The sequence below is a fragment of the Corticium candelabrum genome, chromosome 18, assembly GCF_963422355.1.
Source record: "Corticium candelabrum chromosome 18, ooCorCand1.1, whole genome shotgun sequence".
In the NCBI taxonomy this organism is placed as follows: Eukaryota; Metazoa; Porifera; class Homoscleromorpha; order Homosclerophorida; family Plakinidae; genus Corticium; species Corticium candelabrum.
In genome coordinates, this window is record NC_085102.1 from 1235820 (window position 1) to 1260068 (window position 24249).

The 24249-nt window shown below is 42.5% G+C and overlaps 1 protein-coding gene and 1 pseudogene across 1 annotated transcript; both read left to right on the forward strand.

The window, feature by feature from the left end:
• The first annotated feature begins 2137 nt into the window (after positions 1-2137).
• LOC134194335 (N-sulphoglucosamine sulphohydrolase-like) lies at positions 2138-14353 on the forward strand (annotated as a pseudogene).
• A 2144-nt stretch (positions 14354-16497) lies between these two features.
• LOC134194236 (oxidoreductase HTATIP2-like) lies at positions 16498-23831 on the forward strand. Its single transcript, XM_062663158.1, has 6 exons — positions 16498-16614; positions 22304-22406; positions 22835-22956; positions 23026-23169; positions 23223-23322; positions 23381-23831. The coding sequence occupies exons 1-6, from the start codon at positions 16525-16527 to the stop codon at positions 23641-23643; spliced, it is 822 nt and encodes a 273-aa protein (XP_062519142.1). The 5' UTR covers positions 16498-16524; the 3' UTR covers positions 23644-23831.
• Positions 23832-24249: the final 418 nt, after the last annotated feature.

The following is a 24249-nucleotide window of genomic DNA, read 5'->3' on the forward strand; positions in this document are numbered from 1 at the left end:
GACACAAATTCTCCATTTGCCAACAGTAACATCAAAGGACAATGCAACTCTAGCAAGGCACAAACCAACAGTACTGACAGCTGCAGATACTATCAAAGATCTGGAAAGAAAGAGCAGAAGAAGAAAACCCTAATAGCAGAAAGACAAGCCAGAAAGGAAACAAGAGCAACACTAGCAGCGCAAAAACAACAGCAGGCTACACAGCAGAGTCTGACAAGAAGAACAATCAATAACCCTGGTAAACTTGTCGTAATTTTAAAGCACTCTAATAGTAAACAAAGTTTCTGTGTTTGGTACAGCTGGTAGGCCCAACGTCGACATGCAAGGTGCACGCACAGCAATCCAACACAATACACCGTCTACAAGAGCTTCAGGCAAAGGTAGATATCAACCTGAGATACAAAGTGCACATGTAAACGTACTAATCACAGCCAAATAACTTAGGGGCGTTGAAAGAAAAGCACGGGCTGTCCCTGTGCGAGCTGGGAAATTGTGCTCACGCCAAAGCTCGAAAATGGGTGACGTGTATTGTCTGCGCTATCCGGGTGCATCAAGCCTGTTCAGTTGTGCTGCAAGACACTCAGGACTTCAAGTGCCTAAGCTGTCTAGACTAGAAACATACCAGAGAGCTGCGCTAGATGCTAGTAGAGTAACATTGCAAGCAGAAACTAGATTAGTTGCTACTAAATTGATCATCGCCAAGTCAAATAGAGGTAAAACGGATCAGGGGTCATGCCACACTTTCTTCCATCTCTTTCTCGTAACACCACCACCAGCAGACTGCTGACTACAATAAAAACGAGTGTCCGACGAAAGGAGCGGAACCTCGCCCCACGGAGCATGCGCTACCTTTCACGTACGAAAGCAAACTGAGACAGTGGTAGTATCCTTGTGTTGGCTAGTTACCTATGTACCTATAGCAGGTGCGAAGTTGCAAAATTGCCTTTGTGTTTTCACAGGGGAGGTCGTGTCCGATGAATGATGGTGGTGTCCGATTTACGGGGTCGCAGAGAAGGATTACGTTTACCGTCCTAGCATAACCGTTTCAAGCCTTTGGAAGTCTCGCGTCTGGAATCACAGTCTTTACTAATCCTTCTTACTGTAGGCTTCAACAAAGCTCAGTCTTACTTCGCTTACTTCTTGCACGGCTGTCCGATGATTGATGGTGTCCGATAACAGGGGCGTCGCTCTACTGTACTGTTAGAAATCGATGCATCAACACGGGATTCAATATTTTTTCACTTCGTCCTGGCCCCCAACCCACCACCCAGGTTCGAAATAATTTCGTTCTGCGAAAACTATCGGTAATTACGGACGGCCCCCTAGTGTATGATGTTAATTGAGATCTGACATAACTGTAGATTGTATATATGTTCTGATGCAGTTTGTTGTCAACCAGAGGCAACTGAAATTTTGGCATTTAGTATCCCAGGGATGACAACTAACAGTGATTATATTTGACATGCTGTTTGGTCATTAATTGAGGAGGATATTTCCAGGCCAATGTAGCTATAGGAATGAATGCATTGTACCGTGCTGTGATGTTGGTCTATGATGTAACTTATGGTTGGTCTTTTAGAACGTTTGGCCAAGAAATGTAGTCAATCATTTTTAAAAGATTCTATGAATGCAATTCAGCAGTCACTTAATCAGAAGTGCGGGGATGCTGCGAGCTCAAGAAGACAGAAATTGGAAAGAGAGCTTTTCGAAAGTAGAGATCTCACCCAGAAGTCTTTGTGCTCTTCAAGTGATGAGGATTAACATTTGACTATGTAGTAGAATTGCAAGTGCATGGGTATATACATGTATATACTTCATAGCTATATGATGATTAAGATCTTTGAAGATCTTAAAAGATTGTACATGTGTCAATTAGTGAACACACAAGTTCTTAGAATTGCCACCGAATTAATTGCAAGTAATTGCACATGAACTTATAAGATCTTGAGTTGGTTTATGAAATTGCAAGAAGGTACGTAAGAAGTTCGACATGAGTATGTACACATCAACGAAATCGACCTAATGCCTATGCCAAGAAGATATTGTGTAGAATTGGATTGCGAACTACAGCCAGAAGACGAACTGTCTCACTTTTTCAAAATTTATTTCTGAAGGACGAGTAAAGATCATTGTGGAAATGAGTACAGTGGAATCTGAATCGGATTCAGAAGAGAATGAAACAGTAGGTGGAGGTCACTCGAGACCAACCAGCTCATCGGGATCTGAGAGTGCAGATACTGCTACTGCTGATGCAAGCACTCCTGCTACCGTTCCACAGGGCAATGAAATCATTAATGAAAGCAAGAAATACACTATAAGATCAGCGGTCGTTTTACTGGATCTCACATCTATCCTTCCTCCCTCTGACAAATCTAGAACGATCAAATACAGCAGATATTTGGGTCAAGGTTTCTTAATTCTTGTGGCTCCTTTTTTATATAACCTACGTTGTTTACATCTCTTTCCTAGACCCTCCGGGACTTTTTTCTCATTTAACACAACCAATGCGGTTAATATGTACTTCGTTGTACAAGGGTTGCGGTATCCGGTTATATACGGACTTGGAATATGGCTCTGCACAAATTCTCATATTCATCACGTGATCAAAAAAGTTCTCTTTCTTTAATCGGACAAGATGAAGAATTTGAGTGGAATCAAGTAAACAAATTTTTGTCCAAACGAGCATTCATAAGCATTATCTTGATTCTTCTACCCGCACTTACCGTCATTCCAGCACTAAGCGGCCATTAAGATGGTTGCAGTCACAATTTGAAATTAGATACACGTAACCTCGTTTCTAGTACAGTACCGATTGAACTTGTAGGCTACGTGTTGTTTGCATCATTGCACTGCCCATCTTTCTAACCGTTTTGTGTATCGCCAAAACTCATGTGGCCGAGCTTCAAACATTCTCTCGTCGCATGCTGGCATGGAGAGGAGACAACGCCAAGGACGCTAAAGACCTCGTGCGCAAAATTCAAAGAGCAGTTTGGTACTCATCAGATCGTTTGCATGCCGCTCTGTCAGTATACTACTTTGCCACGATACTGGGGATGCGGAAACCACGCCTATTTCTTACATAAAAAGCTACGCCCATTTTCTACTTTTCTAACTCGCAGTTTGTATACATCTAACTAGGTATATATTATAAATTTAAGGTTACAAACAAGCTGCGGCACTGAGTGCCGTCAGTGTGCGTATAAAGGAGTGGAAACACTGTTGCAGTCCGTGCCAAAAATGTTTTCATGGCTTGCTGCGATGATCAATTGCAAATTTAGTGACATTTCAATGACAATAAAATCTAGAAGACCAATTCAGTGCAAACGACGTTAACCAATTTTAGCATTTTGTAATATAACGAGCAATATAAGTTAGCTAGTTAGTTAGAATAACATGTGGAGAAAGTACAGTGGAGTGCAAGCAAATCATTAGGTAGCGGAGCCGCAGGAAATTTCATTCTCTGGTCAATCAGGTTGTTGACCTTAACTACACTTACTTAAAAATTAGTGATAGATAGGCTTCTGCGTGCGTTTTTGATGCGGTCTTCTTTGACTCTTTCGTTGCCGGATAGTGCAGTAAACGTCTCAAATAAGTGATGGTCATGCGCACTTTCCGTGTCCACGACTTCTCGACACTGGTTTTAACATACTGAAATGATGATGTGTATTGTCAAAGAGGTAGAGTCAATTAACGTCGTCGATCGTCAACATATTACTCTGAGATTAAGCGGACTGCCACTGTTTAGTAACATAAATTTAGAGTTTTGCTTGAAGCGGAATGACACGCCCAAAATGTTTGGGAGGGCTATAGCCTCTCCCAGCCCCCACCGACGCTACGCCGGTAGTGGATGAATTCTGTGGTTGGATTGCTGTCGACAAATGGATTGTTTTGACATCTTCAAAATTTCGTTATCAAAACTTTTGGTGCCGGCTGATGCACCATTATTACCGTCACTCAATTTCTCTGTTTCTATATCTATCCGCTCTATTACTTTGCCAAATTGCCCAGAATCTTGAAGAGACTCGTCGATGATATTTCGACTGTCGACTGCGAGACCCAGGCCGCAAATTGCTATTTGCTTAGAACGCACAAACTTCGAAAGAGAATGACGAACGTGATTTCGACTGGTTTTTAAAGCACGAACCGCGTTTTGTTGTATTTTGGTGCATCCCAATCTCTGAGTTTGGAACAGGATTACTCACTTGCTTTACGCCCATTTTTCCAGTAGTGTAGAACGGTATACTAGTAAAGTAGGTTTTGTAGATACCACGCAGATCGTATTTCTAAGCATTTTTTACAATATACGGGTGTTTGTTCTCTTGTCGATGTAAATTTGTTTAATTAATTTATTAAATTACTGTTACTTACTGTGCTTTTAGGACAGTTTGACACAGACCACTAGTAATACTTACTAAATTTGTAAGAAACTGCAGGCGTACACGTCTTGATTGGCAATGGATATAGAGCGATAGAGACGACCATGCACACAGTGCTATAAATAAATTATTAATATTGTATTATTAATATTGTATTACTAATATGTCATTTTTAATATTTTATTATTAATATTTTATTATTAATATTTAATTATTAATATTTTATTATTAACATTTATTATTAATATTGCATTACTAATGTATACATAAATAGAATATTAAACACTTATATAAATAATAAAAGTTTGTAATGTATAACTAGATTTTTTGGTTTCGCGCAGCTAGACCGCTTCTTTTTCGACCCGCGAGTCCAAAAGTCTGGCCACGCGAGACTATTCACGATAGTAGACTGCAATATGATTAGTTTACTAACCTGAGGCGGCTTGCATGCGCTAGAGGTACATGCAGTAGTGCCTCTCTGCACATGGACGCGACGCGGACGGGTGGACGGACCAACGGATTGAGGGACAACTGGAATTCAGCGCATGAGTACCGCTAGTGCCAATTAGCGTGCTAATCGATGTAATGATGTCTCATCATGCTTTCAAGGGCTAGCGACTACACGCGTGCACGTGCTAATCTATCTAGTATGTCCTCACGATCTTCATCACCTCTGACTTATCAGATTCGCGAATGAACGCACGCTACAAGAGTTTGTCTCTGTCGCGCGAGTAGTTTCCTAGCTTAAAGGTAACGTAATTATGGGTGTGACCTGTGTTGTTGGAGCTGTGCTACACTACTAGCTGCTTGTAATAAATATGTTAGCAAATGAGGATTTAGCACTTTATTGCTTCTTTATTGATTAATTAATAGTAAGACTTCAATTACAGTGGCTAATATAGGCATCGGCGCAAAGACCTCCCCCCGTTTAGAATACGCCGCGTGACTAAATGATTAAATTACGCATGAGAGTTTTATTATACAGCGTACAATGTGGCACGTTTCCCGCCATAAAGAGGGAGGAGCGACGTACAGTTAGAACATTTCTTCGAAAGTAAGAGACGTTATACAGATAAAGAACAACAAGATCCAGGAGAGGCTGCCACTCTAGATTTGCGGGGCCCTGCTACCAGGTACTGAACTGTGTGGCTACTGCTATTACTTCTGGGTGAGATATACTAGATATATGATTACAGCACCCAGAATAGCTGAGAGCGCTTCTGAAGGAGAAACAATCTCTGCGTCGCCGTGTAAACTTAGAGCCGCTCTGCTGCTGCTTGTGACCTATCAGATTCAGAGTGACGTTATATTAATGGGCAATACACGCGCCCCCCGTTTCGGAAATCCTGGATCGGCCACTGACTAGACTTTTACTGATTGCAGAAGGGTTCTAGCATACTACGAGATATTCTGTAGTTGAGTATAGAGCGCGACGCCGTTCCTCGGACCGTCATATTCCGGACGGAAGTTCTCAGTTATCCATTTTTGAACGCAGTGCTCCCACATTATAAATGTAGTTAAACTATGCGGAGCCTTGCACACCCGTTCATCAGACAAACGCATCGTTCACCGGATAGTAGCGTTTAAATTGTACACGCCTATCTATAGTTACTTATATATCACTAATGAACAACTCTTTACCTACAACTCGTGTTGTTACCCTCTATGTCAACCAAGATCTGTGTGAGTTACAGTCAGTCAAACGCGCTCGTGCATGGTAACGGCCCCAATCGTCGGACACCAATTATCTTGCCTTCCTATACCTTCTCAGCAACAGCTTTAGATTTTATTATATGACTGCAGTTGACTAAATTCAGTTATCTGAAATTCCGCAGAACCCAGAACGCTCGCCTAGATCGAGTGCCTGACAGCAATTCCAGAGGTGCATGTCTACCATGTTGCAAAAATTGGCGACAGACTTTTCATTTTGGTGGCAAGGACGTGAACTTTAGGCGGCAGACGTATAGAACTTTGAAGTGAATCAGAGTAGCTCTAGGGCCGGGTGTAGCGTACGTGCCATGGGCTAGACCGGCTATAGCCCCATCATTTCTAAGCGTGATCATAAAAATTGTGGACTGTAAATACGCGTGAGGACCATAGCTGTATAATACTAGCTCACTGGCTCGTTCACCGCACGGGCAGACCTAGTAGGCCGATAAAATACCTTCACGGTCTCTCGACAGATGACAATTCGTTGAGAACACCACTATTCCATACGATCATGCACCATTACCAATGGCTCATAACCTTTCACACAGGCAACATCTACATCTCGATGCTGCATATGATATGCATCTCGCCGTTTACTTCTGAGTTCACCAGTCCATGCACATCCTTTCTCATGTAAGGAACATTTGATATCTAAGTCCATTGAGTATTTCCCTCTCTAGACTAGTAGTGCATTGTAGGGAAACATGTTTGATAGATCTTATTCTGACTGGCCTACACATATGTAAACGGGGCAAGAAGCAAACGTACTGCTGCAGGCATTGTGTCAAGCCTCTGCCGCAAAACTGATGCCCATCGAGTTAAGGTTGGTTTTCTCGATCTAAGTGATAGATGACAAATTAATTGGGCATGTAAACTTTTCACTGAACGATTCTACCAACATCAAATCGAAACCAACTGTTTCAGAAGCCGTTTGCCTTGTAATAACTTATTGAATACATGGCGTTCTATTAATCTAATCTAGAAAGCTCAAACTGTCTATGTGTGTGTTCGCGTTTGGCGGCCACGTCTTTTGTCCGTTTGCAACTGAAATCGGCACGCACAATCGGCACGCATAGGGAAAGGTTTGCGTAAAAAATTAAAAAAATTAAAAAAAATTGCGTCGAGTCTCCTCTCGAGGGGTCAATCCCCACGTAAAATTTCTCGATGACGCAAACGCTACACATTCCAGTTCATTCGAACACACGCCCACACCAGTCCTGTGTAGAATGTATGCGTCGTCGTCCTTCGCAAAGCTTCGAGCAATGGAATATCTCTTGCCGACGAAACTTACTCTTCTAGCGCTTTCGTTTCTCTCCAAATTCTGATTGCATTTGCACCAAATCTAACCTACACGTTTTCTGCAGCAAGTGCAACACGGTCAGTGTGTCGATTTCTATCGAAAAACAGCGAAGAGCAAGATTCGAATTCATTCGGCACATCCGGGACCTCGCAACAAAAATTGCACGTGACGTATCCACAGACCTATCATTACACTACAGTATCTTGCCCGTACGAAGGACGGGCCATGTATACTAATAATTAATAAAACTAATCCGACTTCAGTCTACTAGAGCGATCGAGGTGTTGGTACAGGCTCAGTTCTTTACAATTGTGCTCGATCCTTCTTACAATATAGATAGCGATCGAATGCATCATTCTTGATGGTGGGTATCACGCAATTATATAGCATGCGTGCGCAAACGACTTTTGAAACTGTTGTCTAAGCATGCATGCAGTCTTTTTGTGTAGGTGTGGCGAGAGATTCAGAGAAAAATAAACGGTCTAGAAAGCTACACGAGACCAAAGAAGTATTTACATATTACAAATTTATGTAGTTACGTATTTTGTATTTCTTTAGATCTTTGTCTAGCTATGTATATATCTACAAGTCCAAAAACATTTTGAGAAAATGATGGGTATGTAGGGATGGGTATGTACTTATGTCATTTATGCCCATCTCCTATATCACATTCACAACTGCTGCAAGCGATATAGGTAAAAAGATTGTGATGTAGGAGATGGGCATAAATGACATAAGTACATACCCATCCCTACAAACCCATCATTTTCTCAAAATGTTTTTGAACTTGTTTCATATATTTTTAGCCATGTTAAAAGTATATTACGCGAGCACGTGTGTGTGTGTGTGTGTGTGTGTGTGTGTGTGTGTGTGTGTGTGTGTGTGTGTGTGTGTGTGTGTGTGTGTGTGTGTGTGTGTGTGTATATATATATATATATGTCCCGAAGATGGAAATGACAGTTTTAGTAAACCGAGTGCATAAAATTTTGAACATGTGAGAATACTTTCATGCTCAAAACTCGAGGAGAGAACACGTGGAGGTTGCACTCTCTGTCCCGCTCCCCTCCCGCCCTAGGCCACGAATTTCCAGGCTGTAATTAGACGCTGCACATTCCAGTTTAGCTACGGTATCTCTTTTCAAGTGACCATACTGTGATGTAGGAGATAGGCATAAATGACATAAGTACATACCCATCCCTACATACCCATTATTTTCTCAAAATGTTTTTAGACTTATGTAGTTTGAGATGGAAATGACAGTCCTAGTAAACGTGTGCAGCTCGGCCGGGATTTAAATCTTTGATTGCATCTCTAGACAACTCCCACGTTACGCTCAGCATACACGGAAGTACGTAACAGCTGACGGATGTACGTAATAACACTGATTGCATCTATAATCAACTCCCATTACCTAGGGTTCCACGGAAGAGATACACGCTTACATGCACAGAGAGTCAGACAGGACGCCGCGCCGTTGAACATAGTGGTACTGAACATGTTCAACTACACGCAACTGTAAGCAGTATGTAGCAGCAGGTGGAAGTAGCAGCTAGGCTTCCAAACGGTAGTCACATGTACACACGTGACCAAAACAACATGGCGTTGTGGGAAACAGTACGTGGAACTGCATGGCAGCAGTTGACTGATACAAGGTGACTTTGCACATTTCCAGCTGTTGGGTCAGTGCAATTCTTCGAACAAGAGCGAATCGTTTGGTGTGACTCTCGTCGTTGTAGCTGCTTCGAGTGAGGCGCTAGCCTGGCTGACAAAAGTGAAATGTGAAATGTGAAATGTGAAAGAATAAATCGGGTTTTTTACTTACCGATAGCTGGCTTCTGAGGCACTTAGTGTCAGCGGTGATAGTCTGGCTACCATTAGGAACGTTTGAAGTTGAGCGCTACGTGGGTCCGAGATATCTGTAATGAGTTCTGAGAGATTCGGTTCGGATGCGTTTGGATACTTTTGTATGGGCCGCCATTTTAGATTCTTCGCATTTCTACATAGGGAGTGCTAGAGCGACGCCCCTGTTATCGGACACCATCAATCATCGGACAGCCGTGCAAGAAGTAAACGAAGTAATACTGAGCTTTGTTAAAGTCCACAGTAAGAAGGATTAGTAAAGACTGTGATTCCAGACGCGGGACTTCCAAAGGCTTGAAACGGTTATGCTAGGACGGTAAACGTGATCCTTCTCTGCGACCCCGGATATCGGACACCACCATCATTCACCGGACACGACCTCTCCCATGAAAACACAAAGGCAATTCTGCAATTTCTCATCTGAGATAGGTTTGTAGGTGACTAGCTAACACAACAACACTATCACTGTCTCCGTTTGCTACTCTCCAGGAGAGATAGCGCACGCTCATTGAGTCGAGATAACGCCCCTTTCGTCGGACACTCGTTTTTTCTTTGCAGCAGCAGTCTGCAGGTAAAAATGTCATGAGAGAGAGTTGGAAGGAAATATTGTACGGCCCCCTCCCCATTCATTTGACCTTTATTTGACTCAGCAACGGTTATTAGCGGAAACGCTGAATTTTCTCTGCTGACAAGCTCACTCTGTTGGCATCTACTAGCCCTCCGGTACTGTCTAGTCTCTCCAACGTAAGAATTTGAACTCCTGAGTGTCTTGCAGCACAACTGCACAGGCTTGATGCACACGGATGTAGCAGACGATTCACGTCATCCATGTTCGAGCTTAGCGGTGAGCACATTCTCCCAACTCGCACAGGAACAGCCCATGCTTTCCTTTCAAGACCCCTAAATTGTTACTTGGCTCTGGATAGGAGGTGTGCAGGTGTTCTGATCTCAGTTTGATATCTACCTTTGCCTGACCTTGCACCGCCACGAAGTGCAGCACGCCATCGTTGGTACAACCAGCTGTACCGAATGCAACAACTTTGTTTACTATCAGAGCAGCTAGAACTTTCACCCCTGCTTCTCCTAGGTAAAGTTGAATTAGATAACGTCAAGTCCTTGTCAACTCGCGCTAGGCAGCGATCGACTTTCTTTGCAAAAGGTAAAAGAGCGTTTTAGCACTTCAACCCTGCCCTCTCATCGGTTTCGGTTGTCGTCTTCTTTGTTGAACGGTTAGTTCGTTCAAGCGACATCTTTTTTACACGTCCTAGTGGGGGCGTGGTTGTAGGAGAAATGACTCAGAATTGCCATCAAGCACTCTAGGCAAGTGGTCTGCGTTCTGCGGCGTTTCAGATAGCTGAATTTAATCAACTGCAGGCATTTGAAACCTAGAGTTGTTGCTGAGAAGGTAGGAAGGCAAGAAAATGGGTGTCCGACGATTGGGTCCGTTACCACGGGCGTTTGACCGACTGTAACTCATACAGATCTTGGCTGACATGCAGGGTAACGACAAGATTTGTAGGTAAAGAGTTGCTGATTAGCGATATATAAGTAACTAGGCTGAAGGATGCGTGTGTGCAATTTAGACGCTACTGTCCGGTGAACGATGTGTTTGTCCGATGAACGGGGTATGCAAGGCTCCGCACAGTTTTCAATCTCACTCTAAGCAGAGAAGAGGTACAATGCTCTCTCTTGGTGTGCTCAATTACAACTTGGATACCTACATTTATGATGTGGTAGGGACTGCGTTTAAAGACGGATAACTGAGAACTCGCGTCCGGAATATGATGGTGTCCGAGGAACGGGACCGCGCTCTACCGCACTCCCTGATATACGGAGATCATATTACACAACGTGATCTACTTAACCTCGCATTATGGCTGGCTCGATTTTGTTGTTTAGGTGTTTACTGGCGGTGTCTCAAGGCTGCTACAACAAAAAGAACGTCTTATTTCTCATTGCTGATGACGGCGGATTTGAAGCATCAGGTACTTATTAGCTATCGTCGTAGGTGCAACACGAGCACATGTACAATTCGGATGTCTTTCAGTGTACAACAACAGTGCTATAAGGTCTCCTAACATTGACGCTCTAGGAACTGTGAGTACGATATTTGACAGAGCATTTACGTCTGTGTCAAGTTGCAGTCCCAGGTGCAATTAATTGATTAATTAATTCCATCGATTATGACTATCCGGTAACATGTACTTGTGTAGCCGTTCTGCGATTTTAACTGGAATGCCAACACACCAGAATGGAATGTGTGAGTATATTTATTGCTGTTAATTATGTTCAATTGCGTACTTAATAAATAATTTAGTTAATTACACTATTTATTACTTAATATTCAATTGCTTATTAAGCAGGTAACTGCATCTAATTACTTTATATTTTTGCATGGACCAACTGCATAGATGGTTTGGAGCACGCTACACACCACTTCAGGTCATTTGATGACGTCAGAAGTCTTGCAATGCTTCTTGCATATGCGGGATACAGGACAGGAATTATTGGTGAAGCACTTAATAATTTTAAATTAATGCAACCAAGGAAACGCCCTTACAGGCAAGAGGCATGTAGCCCCGGAAGCTGTTTATCCATTTAATTTTCCAAACACTGAATTTGATGACCCAGGAATGGTAAGGAAAAACCTATAATTATTACTTAATTGATTATATATTACCATTGTATTATCCTAGAGTTGTCAGTTTGGAAGGAACATTACATTAATCAAAGAACTGGCAGACAGTTTTCTTGATGAGTGTCAACACGACTCAAGTCCAATTTTTCTTTGTAAGTCTCTAGAACACGTGATAACATCATGACAATTGTTTTTACGAAATAGTCACATGTGATTGTTTCAGACATAAGGTTTCGAGACCCTAATCGTTGTGGTGGGGCTGCTGGCTTATTTTGTGAAGTGTGGGGATCAGGAGGAGATAACGGAGTCATACCAGACTGAAAACCACAATACTACCAACCTGAGGAAGTCAAAGTGCCGTATCACGTTCCAGACATACCGGCAGTATGTACACATGGCAAAAACTATCTGATTACTAGTCAAGTAGATTGCTGAGTAAGGTTATAAGTTGGAGTGTTTATAGGCTCGTGATGATCTGACAAAGCAATACACTAGTATCAGTCGTATGGATCAAGGCATAGGGCTCCTAGTTGAATCATTCAAAAAAACATGGACTTCTGAACAGCACACTTATTGTCTATTTTAGGTATTGTTATATATGGGTCATGTATTTGTCAGTGAATTAGTTTATAGAATGTTTTATTATTATTTTCAAGTGCATCGAACGAGTGACGATTACTGATTACAGCTGCGAAGACTAATCTGTATGAATGTGGAATGGGAGAGCCATTATTTGTGTACAGTTCAACAGGTAAAGCCCAGGGGATTCACAGTCAAGTGTTGGCCTGTTCGCTTGATCTTGTGCCTACAGTGTTGGATTGGTCGGATGTCAAATATCCTTCGTACAAACTCAATGGAATGGAAGTCAGATATTTGGACAGTTTTTCTTCAGTGAATACTTTGTATGTTGTTTGGTAGGTAAACCTTACTGGACACTCTTTGCTGCCTGTTGTAGAGGGTCACGCTGATCCTAAGAATTATGACACTGTCTTTGCTTCCCATCAAATGCAAGAAGTCATGACTTTGTACAGGAAGTAGAAAATGTACTTGTAAGGGTTTGCCTTATTTTCTTTAGGTCACAATGTATTATCCAATGCGAGTCATACATCAAGGTTCTTACAAACTCATTCTGAATATTACTAATAATCTTAGTTACCCAATTGCTGAGGATCTTTATGGCAGTGAGACTTGGCAGGTTGTATTGCATTTTGCTAGCAGATTTTGATTAATGCAGTTTGGGATTTATGTTTTTTTGTTGACAGGATGTTTTGAAACGTGAAGCGCAAGGTCAAGCTTAGCACTGGTACCGAACAATTAATCAATATTACTTTAGACCTAAATGGGAATTATTCAGTCTGGAAAGGTACAAATCTGATTTTGGTTTAGCTATTGCCGTACTGCTTCTAATGTTTTTCAAGACTAATTCTTTTCGAGACTCCAGAAATTATTTAATTAGAATTTTTATGAATCTAATTTTTTGAAGTCTTGATGTGCAATATTAGTCATTTTTTGATTTAATTATTAGTTTATTTCTTCTTTCAAACTAATTCAATTCTCTAAACATTTCTATAGTTGGCAACTTAAGCTGCACACTTTCATCTAGTGGACATTTTAAATGATGTTTCTTGCGCACGCACAAAAACAAAAAAGCGGACAGTCGACAATTTTTGAAACTAAAACATTATTTTTCTGTTAGCCTATTATTTTTGGAAGGCAAAATGTTTGAAAACATTGTTACTTGAAAAACATTAGGAGCAGTAGGGTATAGCTGTATTCTATACAGACTACTGCTTACCAGTGGTTTCTGTGTGTGTGTGTGTGTGTGTGTGTGTGTGTGTGTGTGTGTGTGTGTGTGTGTGTGTGTGTGTGTGTGTGTGTGTGTGTGTGTGTGTGTGTGTGTGTGTGTGTGTGTGTGTGCGCGCGTGCGTGTGTCTGTGTCTGTGTGTCTGTGTGTCTTTGTGTGTGTGTGCATGCGTGTGCATGTGTGAGTGTGCGTGTGTCTGTGTCTGTGTGTGTCTGTGTGCGCGCGTGTGCGTGCGTGCGTGCGTGTGTGCGTGCATGCATGTGTGTGCATTCATGTGTGTGCATGTGCATGTGCATGTGCATGTGTGTGTGTGTGTGTGTGTGTGTGTGTGTGTGTGTGTGTGTGTGTGTGTGTGTGTGTGTGTGTGTGTGTGTGTGTGTGTGTGTCTGTTTGTCTCTCTGTGTGTGTGTGTGTGTGTGTGTGTGTGTGTGTGTGTGTGTGTGTGTGTGTATGTGTGTGTGTGTGTGATGGTATAATTATAAGGTAAATAAGTAGATGAGCAATTTGTGTCATTAACTGTTTTCTATTTATGCATGTTTTGATTTTGTTGCACAGCAGTGATCCAATGGAGCTGCATAATTTAGCTGACGACACAACACACAGAAACTCTTCAATCCCTGCAACTACAGCTCAAGACATGGCAGCATAAGACAAACGATCTTTAGATGGACAAGTACACCCACGAATGAGCAACTGACTGATTTGTCAACTCCAACAATTTTGCAAAAGTCTTTCTACATTTTTAGTTTTTGACGGTGATTGCTTGGCCATTGTAGTAAGACTTTCGAACTGGAAGTATACGTGGCTGGTGCTGAAGCATTTAAGTTTCCCATTTGGTGTGGTTCTACAACCTTAAAAGACGATGCCTTTGAGTGGACGTATGGAATGTTATGTTCATGTGGGAAAAGTTTTGATATCTTGACGCACCAGATTTGCATGCTCTAAGCAAAAGTCTTGACATCTCATGCAAATCTGGCGAGTCTAGATATCAAAACTTTTGCCACATATTAGTTCATTGCCTACATGTATGTACAGTACACATGAGTTTGGTGATCACCAAGCATGGATAGATGCATATATACGCATGTTGATTACTCTAACCCTTACCTCTAAATGGTATACGCATTCTGTTCTATTGCCGTTACGTTATCTGCAAAGACACAATTAAAAAAATCACGGAATACGAAAGAAACGATTTTTGGAGAAAGTGGCAATAATTAGATTAATTAACGAGGGAAAGTACGACTGAACGACGACTGAAGAATGAACGGAAGTATACAGTCCAACAGACGTCTAATATGTTCTAGCCTTCAAATTAGTGGGACTATTTCACTGTCACGCGACAACTGGTACTAACCATGACTGTTTCCGGGGTGGGTAGGGTTATATAGGCTTAGGCTTAGTATTAGGGTTCGGGTTCGGGACCACTTGAGGCAATATGATTATCATGAAAACCACAACTGGTCCGGGGGACTAGTTATGGTAATCACAAGTAGTCCCGGGATCAGTTAGTGTGGGGTGCCAACTATATATCGTAACAGGACTCAGTAGTTATAAATAAGTAGGTGGCATATGCTGAAGCTCTAGTAGCTTGTATGCACGGCGTAGTTTTTCAAGCAATAAAGCACGATGTTACTAAAATACGTTGGACATACACAGGGAATGCTATCGTCAATCTAGATATCTTTACACCAAACCATGGTCAAAGATTTGTTCTCTGCCTGCTCAATGATTTTCAGCAGACAGCCTTAGCGTTAAACTGTAGTCTGTGCACTCATGGTGGTGGCGGAGCAGGGGGAATGGGTAATTTCCCTCTACTTGACGATCAACAACTGCGAAGTCAATCAAAGTCAAGTCAACATTAGAAAGCGCAGGAAAAGCCTACTGAAAGCTTATGTGTACTCCAATGTCCCGTCCCCAACTTGCGACTCGCTCCCCCGCCCTTGAAGACGTATTTTGCTAGATAAATAATATGCATGACATTGTATTGACATGGCTTAAACTAGAGCGCATTTTGTATACACTGGGTATTAATTTGGTTTTTATCCTGATCACCTGTTTAGATGAAAAGGCTCATTTAAATTGTGGCTAACATTCTCGTGATTCAGCAGCTAGCTGATGCTACAACAACCATTTCATAGTCAGAATGGCATCGTAGCATGGCAACTGTTACAAAGCTCACTGGAGATAAATCCAGAAAAAATGCCATAGCTTTAATTCAGGATGTGCATGAGCAAACTTTGCGATTCCAGACCGCATCGAAAGGCCACAACTCAAAGCCCTCTACTCATCTAGTAAGGATCCTGCTCAACGCGTCTCCCGAGCATTTGAAGGGCATCGCGAAAAGCATCGCCTGGTATTAGAAAAGAAGATAAATAAATCAATATTCTAATCATCGTCTACAAAGAGTACGCAATACCCTACCTTTACCTTCATAGCTTACGTTCTGTACCCTCGTGAAAATGACAAAAATTGTAAACCACGTACCTCTAGCTAAGTTACTAAGGGTCGACTAATGGTCGTGCACGTATGTCATAGCCTCGACTTAATCGGCGCTACATGAGTCTGGGAAGCCGAGTTTGAAATGGCGCTACACCGGTCTGGGAAGACAAGGCTACAGTTCAAGTGTTGTTTTTAATTAGCCAGTTGTGTATGACGACGGTGTTTTTATCAAACTGCAAGTTTTCTATCACAGCCAAGATATGTAAAATACCTTAAATTCTGATTGGTTAGCGTAAGCCATACCATCAAATCCGAAGTTCCAAAGTCACGTGAAATGTCCTAACGTACGTTAACCGGATCTAGCGTTTTGTGTGAAATCGTTGTTCTACAAGAAATGGCGAGCGCAAGAGGTGTACGAGCTGTTATTGTCGGAGGAACTGGAGAGTGTGGAAGGCATATTTTAGGAGAAATCATCTGCTCTCCTGTGGGTACACGTTTTGTGTGTAGTACGTTAGCCTAGAGCTCGTATGTGTCTAGTAACTGTTGTAGCATGCATGCACTATGGAGCGCCAACCGTGCCAAAAATCGATAAGCAGACATGAACGTACTGTAGTGTAAGATTGCTAGAGAAAGCAGACGAACGCGTACACCATGCAGTGTCAGTCTACATCAACCGCAAAGTGAGCGTACACATGGCGGACAAAAATCGTTGTTTTGTATTTCAACATGTTTGCAGCTTTGTGCAAGTTTGATGCACAGGTTTGGTCGAACGTGCACGCGTCTGCAGCGTGCAGGTTAAAACAAGGGCGTAGCTAGACATGTTTCCAGGTTGCCCAGAAACCCCTAAGAGGTGAGCGTAGACTATAAAATAACGCATGCGATCACACGTGCAGAACACGTGCTATACACGACACTTGTCAACTGCAATGAATTCGAAGCGCCAATTGACGCTAGCAAGCTTTGTAACAAGGAAAACCAAGTTGTCTGCATCTACTGGTGACATTGTAGAATTAGGTGAGCCTCCCAAGAAATCGAAGAATGCGTTGAGTCGAGGTGAAATGGTGACTGAAAGCGGAAGGGACAGTTAAAGTTTGTCCTCTGACAACCAAGAAATAAGTCGTCTATCGGAGGATGAGAAGTATCAGTATGATATCTCTCTCTCTCTCTCTCTCTCTCTCTCTACAATACTTCTCATCAAATACAGAAACGGTAGCATACATATAGGCTTAAGTGAAATAACTACAGGTAAGCAAACTACGATAACTCTACGTTCTAATTACAAGAAAACAAACAGGAAATCTACGTAAAGTCTACGCCAAAATGGCGAACAGTAACTCTATTGCAAGTGTTCGGCCTTGATGGCTGCTGTCTTCCGATGATGGTATCGACCTTGTTGGACAGGATCCTTGCATTGCCTTTTTGTAAACAAACCGACAGACGGCGTCGCCACTCGTTTAGAAACTCTTCTGGTGAGAATCCTGCTAACGGTGCTGCTAATCTTGACACTTGCTTCAGTGTCTCTCTTGCTGACTCTCCCAAACGACCAAATACTTCCAATGAGAATGTGCGAAATAGATAGCCTAGATCAGTAGACATTTGCAAATATTTGTTGTTCTTGATACGGTCTCGTTCAACTGCTGCAAACCCTGCTGTTGTACAACTTCGACCAATATAATTCTGAGCCCAAGGATGAGCGATGGTTATGTCCAGCAATAGCTTCTTGCCATTGTCGAAGTCGTACACAGCAATGTCTGGACGTTGTTTTCCTTCAAATTGTTTGGTTAGTTCTTTCCTGCATCGCAAACCAACTGATGATAACATCTGATGTACACTGTCTAAGACTCGATCGTGTCGATGAATAGCACCTCCTCCCCACTTGCATGTAAGAAGATGGTATCCAAAGTTATCAATTTGCTCTCCGCACTGTGCAATACAGCTGTCTATAGCTCTAAGAGCTGGCAAAGACGCACCAAGTCGCAATAAAGAAGCCATGCAAAATTCTGCATTGCTCAATGTGTAATCCTGCGAACTAGGTATTGTGTCTAGCCAGCAGTAAGTCCTCTCTCCCTCTCCCTCTCCCTCTCCCTCTCCCTCTCCCTCTCCCTCTCCCTCTCCCTCTCCCTCTCCCTCTCCCTCTCCCTCTCCCTCTCTCTCTCTCTCTCTCTCTGTCTCTCTCTCTCTCTGTCTCTCTCTGTCTCTGTCTCTGTCTCTGTCTCTCTGTATTTCAATATTTTCTCTGTCTCTCTCTGTCTCTCTCTGTCTCTCTCTGTCTCTCTCTGTCTCTCTCTCTCTCTCTCTCTCTCTCTCTCTCTCTCCGTCTCTCTCTCTCTCTCTCTCTCTCTCTCTCTCTCTCTCTCTGTCTGTCTGTCTGTCTCTCTCTCTCTCTGTCTCTCTCTCTCTGTCTCTCTCTCTCTCTCTCTCTCTCTCTCTCTCTCTCTCTCTCTCTCTGTCTGTCTGTCTGTCTCTGTCTCTGTCTCTCTCTCTCTCTCTCTCTCTCTCTCTGTCTCTCTCTCTCTGTCTCTCTCTCTCTGTCTCTCTCTCTCTGTCTCTCTCTCTCTCTCTATGTCTCTCTCTCTCTCTATGTCTCTCTCTCTCTCTGTCTGTCTCTCTCTGCCTGTCTCTCTCTGTCTGTCTCTCTGTCTGTCTCTCTGTCTGTGTCTCTGTCTGTCTCTTTGTCTGTCTCTCTGTATGTCTGTCTGTCTGTCTCTCTTTCTCTGTCTCTCTCTTTGTCTCTCTGTCTGTCTCTCTGTCTCTCTCTCTCTCTGTTTGTCTTTCTGTCTCTTGCTCTGTGTCTGTCTCTCGGTCTCTCTCTCTCTCTGTCTGTTTTTCTGTCTCTTTCTCTCTCTCTCTCTGTCTCTTTTTCTCTGTCTCTCTCTGTCTCTGTCTCTGTCTCTGTCTCTCATTTAGAGGCTTCATGTCCACGCAGATCCCGACTTCTCCGTATTCCTTGAGGACAACTACCATCTGTGTACACTTTGGTCTTCAATCTTGCTGATGACTCCAAGTGTTTCCCTGCGTTTTAGTTCAATTTCGACCTGCTCCAGTAGAGATATTATATATGTACATTCCTTGCGGTATAAATTGCGTAAGGCATCACTCCATTTTTTAGCCTAATAGTCTAGTATTCTAGTACACTGTCTAGGCCTTTGAACAGCTTGGGGAATTGCTTCGCGATCAGGTGACTTCCCAGACTTGTTTTGTCTACTCTTTGAACCAACAGCAGTGCAGTAATTCCTAGTAGTCCTACAAGATGTTTTTATTGAGATCTCTAATGACATAAATCGTGTGCTTGGTGTCCCGATCTTATAAAGGGCAGTGTGCTATTGAATACGCAAAACTTTGAGAGTTTCGATGCTTTGTCTATACAGGATTGGTGATGCTGGTGTCCCCTTGTGTTTCCCACACGATTACAGGATTCTTCGCTAATGGCGGTTACTTCAGCTCCTGTGTATAGTTTGCACTTTAGTTTTCTACTTTCTAGTTGAATGTGAACTGACCAAGTCGTTTCAAGTAGCGTTCTTGCAGAGAAAGGATAGGCTAGTTCTTTCTTCTGGGCGCTGACGGTTGCCACTGCTTTGGAAAAGCATACTTGTTCGAGGTGACCGTTACGGTTGCACTTAATTAAAGCAAGTTGTCTTTCTGGATGCTTAGCTCTAGCCGTTCTAGGTTTCTCTTTGCCGTCCGTTGTGCTGCTTTTTCCGCCTGCTGCGCTGCTTTTGCCGCTTGCTGGGCTGATTGTCATTCTATCTACGTACGATAATTGGATTCCTCTAGCTGCTGTCACCTTTGCGTTCCATGTGTTGTTCTCTGACAGATTCTCGTCTCCCGTTTCGTTTCCTCTAGTAGTAGGTGGGAAAAGGTCTGTATATAGATGCTCCGATAGGCTCTGAAATCTGATGCGGATCACAAGTCTGTCGCGTAACGTCTTGTCAGTCAGACTTCCGTATTCGCACGTGTCTAGCAAAGCATACCATTGTCGTCTATTGAACCTTGCTCGCTCTAAATGACATTGCGTCTTACACTGAAAAATCTCTCGAACTTCCCTACGATCGTACGTGTCATAAACCTTGCTCTCTGAGAGTCGGCGGAAACGGTGGGCAAGAGGGTCGATTACTCCATCAATATCGGGATTGGGTCATCGACCCTCCAATATTGGACGGTCATCGACGAAAATACTTTGGAATTTTTGTCGCTTGAATATATTATTGGATGATGTTGCAGTTGACTTGCTTGATACACACTGTCGTGAGCAATTGTGTGCCTGCTGCTCTGGCTACTTCTGTCACAGACTAAGCTATAGCAAACCAGTTAAAAATCAAAATGGCGGTAGTCATTCATAAAATTTTTGTCTCCTGAATTCAAAGGAGCTTCCACAGGCTCTGTCTCTTCTTCTGTGAAATTCATCTACTTCAACACTCTTCAGCGTCTCGAACCATGCAGTATAGCAATGTGATGATTTGCGTCGATTCCCTTCTCCCGCCAATCCGGACGCTACCCGAAATTGCTCGAAGCGTCGCTTCCAACGTGACTGGTTTATCCTGCTTTATTAATTAAAGAAACACTTCACCGATTGACGAACGCGAAGTAACGTTAACGTACGTCAAGGCCTTAGGCTGCAGACCGAAAGCTTAATGTGTTGCGCTGCGCATTGTTTTGGTCTTGTTTTTCGAGGCCAACTGTGAGAGCACACAAGAGACGGGTCTAGACGTTTCAGGCGAATCTAACAGTGAACAAGTTACAGTTCGTAAGCGACTCAGTCGTTCGTACGTTGTGGAGTCTACAGACTCCACATGGATCGTCTTGAGCGAATTGCAATCGCTTGATCTTTAGCACTTTTCTCCGTCTTTCTTTCCAAGAATGGAGGCATACTACAGTTCAAAAGCGCTTGCGTGATGCGAAAAAGACACGGAAACGTGCGTCACCGCACATAATCACGTAACACAAAGTGACTTGTCTTCATTCTACAGCCGCACCATCGCCGTATGTGGGCTTCTTGCCGTCGATTGAAGGTGAGTCAGTATTGCGAAAGCACATTTTACTTTCGCCTAAGCAAATATCAAAGTCTACGCGAAGCGGTAAAACGAAACCTACACTTACTGGACATTATTTGGAAAACTGCTGTATTAGTTATTTACAGTACCTTAGCATATTGCTCTTCTATCAAGTTTGCTCTGAGATACCGCAAAACTTCAAAGTTATATGTGACTAGAAATGTTTAGCGCCGATCGTGGGCGGAGTCAGAGATGCGCGGACCGGTGAAGTGCGCCTTTAATTAAAGAACTCAGTCTTAACAATCACATCAACTTTCTAGATGTATTATAAGGAATATAACTACTGGTATCAGAATTTTCCAAAATAGCCAAACAGCCTCATATTCATTTGCTACATGTACAGTAACAAGATCGAGTGCATCGGTTTTGTCTGGATAAACATAGAGTATGAGGTTTGCCTACGCGATACTAACAATTAAATCATAAATCCGATCGTATCCAAACCACTCATCCATGCAGGTTTCTTAAAGCATACTAAAAAATCTATACGTTAGTGCTCGTTCTGAACAGTAGCAGCTAGACTAATAGCGGTGGCCATAAGCGCCTCAGAAACCATCTATCGGTAAGTGAAAAACACAATTTATTCTTTCACATTTCACGTTTCGCTTTTGTCAGCCATGTTAGGACGACACTCGAAGCAACGACAACGAGAGTGATACGAAACGGTTCGCTCTTGTCTTGGAAATTGCACTGACCCAGCAGCTAGAATACAGATAAATCCGCCTCTACTTTCTGATGGCGTTTAGACGAAGACACTCGAAACTAGAGTCTTGCATAGCAAGTTTTTCGCGGTTTCCACATACTTCCGACTACAAAGGCTAGTATAAGAATGGGATAGACCCCTTTGAAATAATGTTTATTGCTCAAAAATTTTGCAAATAGCACTGGTTGCATGTATGTCAAACACACGATTGTAACGTGTATGGCCGTTGATCGTACGGTACGAATAATCAACCGCCTCGCCAGTAGCATCTTACTACCAGCATCCATTCGCTCCCGCGGCTAAGTCCAAAGAGCGTCCAAAAAAATTGCCCGGACTGGCTTGAAATTTTACGATGCTACGTCGGAAAAGATTCAATACATGATGTGTTTAGTTGTGATGCGTGTTGCATATTTTCTCAGGTTTACACTGAAGTGCTATCGTTGGGCAGAAGAACAACTACTATTCCTGATGTTTACAAAGCTACGGAGTCTGACCTCAAAAAGCTGAAACAAGAAATTGTTGGTATGAAGGACTCAGTAAAAGTGTATAGTCTGAAGTTGTTGCATTAATTATGATTCTTAATTAATATGAATTAACGTAAAGACTGCATATATAGATCAGACACTAGACAGCTACATATCGATCAATGGTAATAGTTAGTTGAGATGGCGCATTGAATGATGAATGAGGAAATAGTGCGCGTGGGGTAAATAGTGTAAAGCGACAAAGACCGGACGACGTTATGTAGTTAAAACTGAAGCCGAACTTTGCTGCAAAAGAAAGACAAATGCCAATCGTAAAAAGTCTATAGACCTAGTAAAGACCCTTACGTGTATGGCAACGTATGTTTGCTAGACAGAAAATAGTTGTGTTTTCAGAATGTTACAAATACCTTTCATTATTAGTGTTTCTTTATGTTTTGATATTAATTCGCAACTGTCTACGTTTAGATTTTGATTTGGAGAAGTTTACGGTAGAGAACTGGAAATCATACTTTGAGGGCAAGGATGTGCTTTTTGTGGCTCTTGGAAGTATCTTCGCCGAAGCTAGACGACAGCCTGGCAGGGCAATAGTAATCGCACGCACTTGATATCGTATAGATAATGATGATGTGGCAAGATTTGCGTAATACTTTGTAAAGGATACTTACAGACTCGTTGACTTTCTTTTGGTTGCGCGTTGTGCTGAGATTGCTAAAGCTGCAGGAGTTCGCCACGTGAGCATGTTGTCAGTAGATGGAGCGAATTCAAGTAGCTGGTTTAGCATGTTGAAAGTCAAGGGCGAGGTAACTTTGATTGTTTGTATTATGTGTACAACTGACAAATAATAGCTCCGTAGGCTGAAGATGCTGTCGAGGCTTTAGGCTTCGAAAGAACATCACTCTGGAGAATACAATCTGTTGACAAAGACCAAAACTCATTCTTTGAAAAACTTTGCAGTGAGTAATCAGGCATGGTGGGTTAAGATTCAGCACGTGACATACCTTGTTGCTACAGAATTCTTCTTTAAGACTGTTCCTGTTGAAGACCTAGGAAGGGCTCTAAGGGAAGAGTCGGAGCAGTATGCTTTAAGAAAAGCTGATTTCCCCCCAGTTTCTCGATATTCAATGAGGGATATTTTGGAGTTTGTGAGGCAGGCAAAAGAAGCTGAGGCCAAGAAGGGAGGCAATGGTGCGATCTCCGAAGGCAAAGAGGCTGGTCAGCAACCAGGTTGTGATCAATCAGATGAAGGAAGTGATCCACATGGTGGCGCAACGTAAAGTGGAAAAAACAGCAAACAAGGAGACTAATCATCATCTTATTGACTGAAGGACTATAGTGAATGTCCATGTATGCTTGTTGCGTTGTTTGCTGCTGGTTTTAGAATGGATTAGAGCATTGTTGTATTATGGCTAAACAAGTATATTATAGCTAACCTGCATGTTATTGAGCATTTCAATTTCACACATATAGGGTAGAGTATAGTGCATTAATATATACTGTAGTAGATCCATACCCCTTCCTTCGTACGGGCAAGATACTGTAGCGTTCTGACGGAAGAAAGACGCATGCAGTATGACATGTCACGTTCATATTTGTTGCGAAGTTCCTGATGTGCTGACCAAATTCGAATCTTGCTCTTCGCGCATGTTTCGATAGAAATCGACACACTCTCCATGTTGCGCTTGCTGCAGTAAACGTGTAGGTTGGATTTGGTGCAAATGCAATCAGAATTTGTAGAGAAACGAAAGCGCTAGAAGGGTAAGCTCCGTCGGCAAGAAATATTCGATTGCTCGAAGCTTTGTGAAGAACGACGACACGTGCGGTCTATACAGTACTGGTGTGGGCGTGTGTTCGAATGAACTGGAATGTGTAGCGGTTGCGTC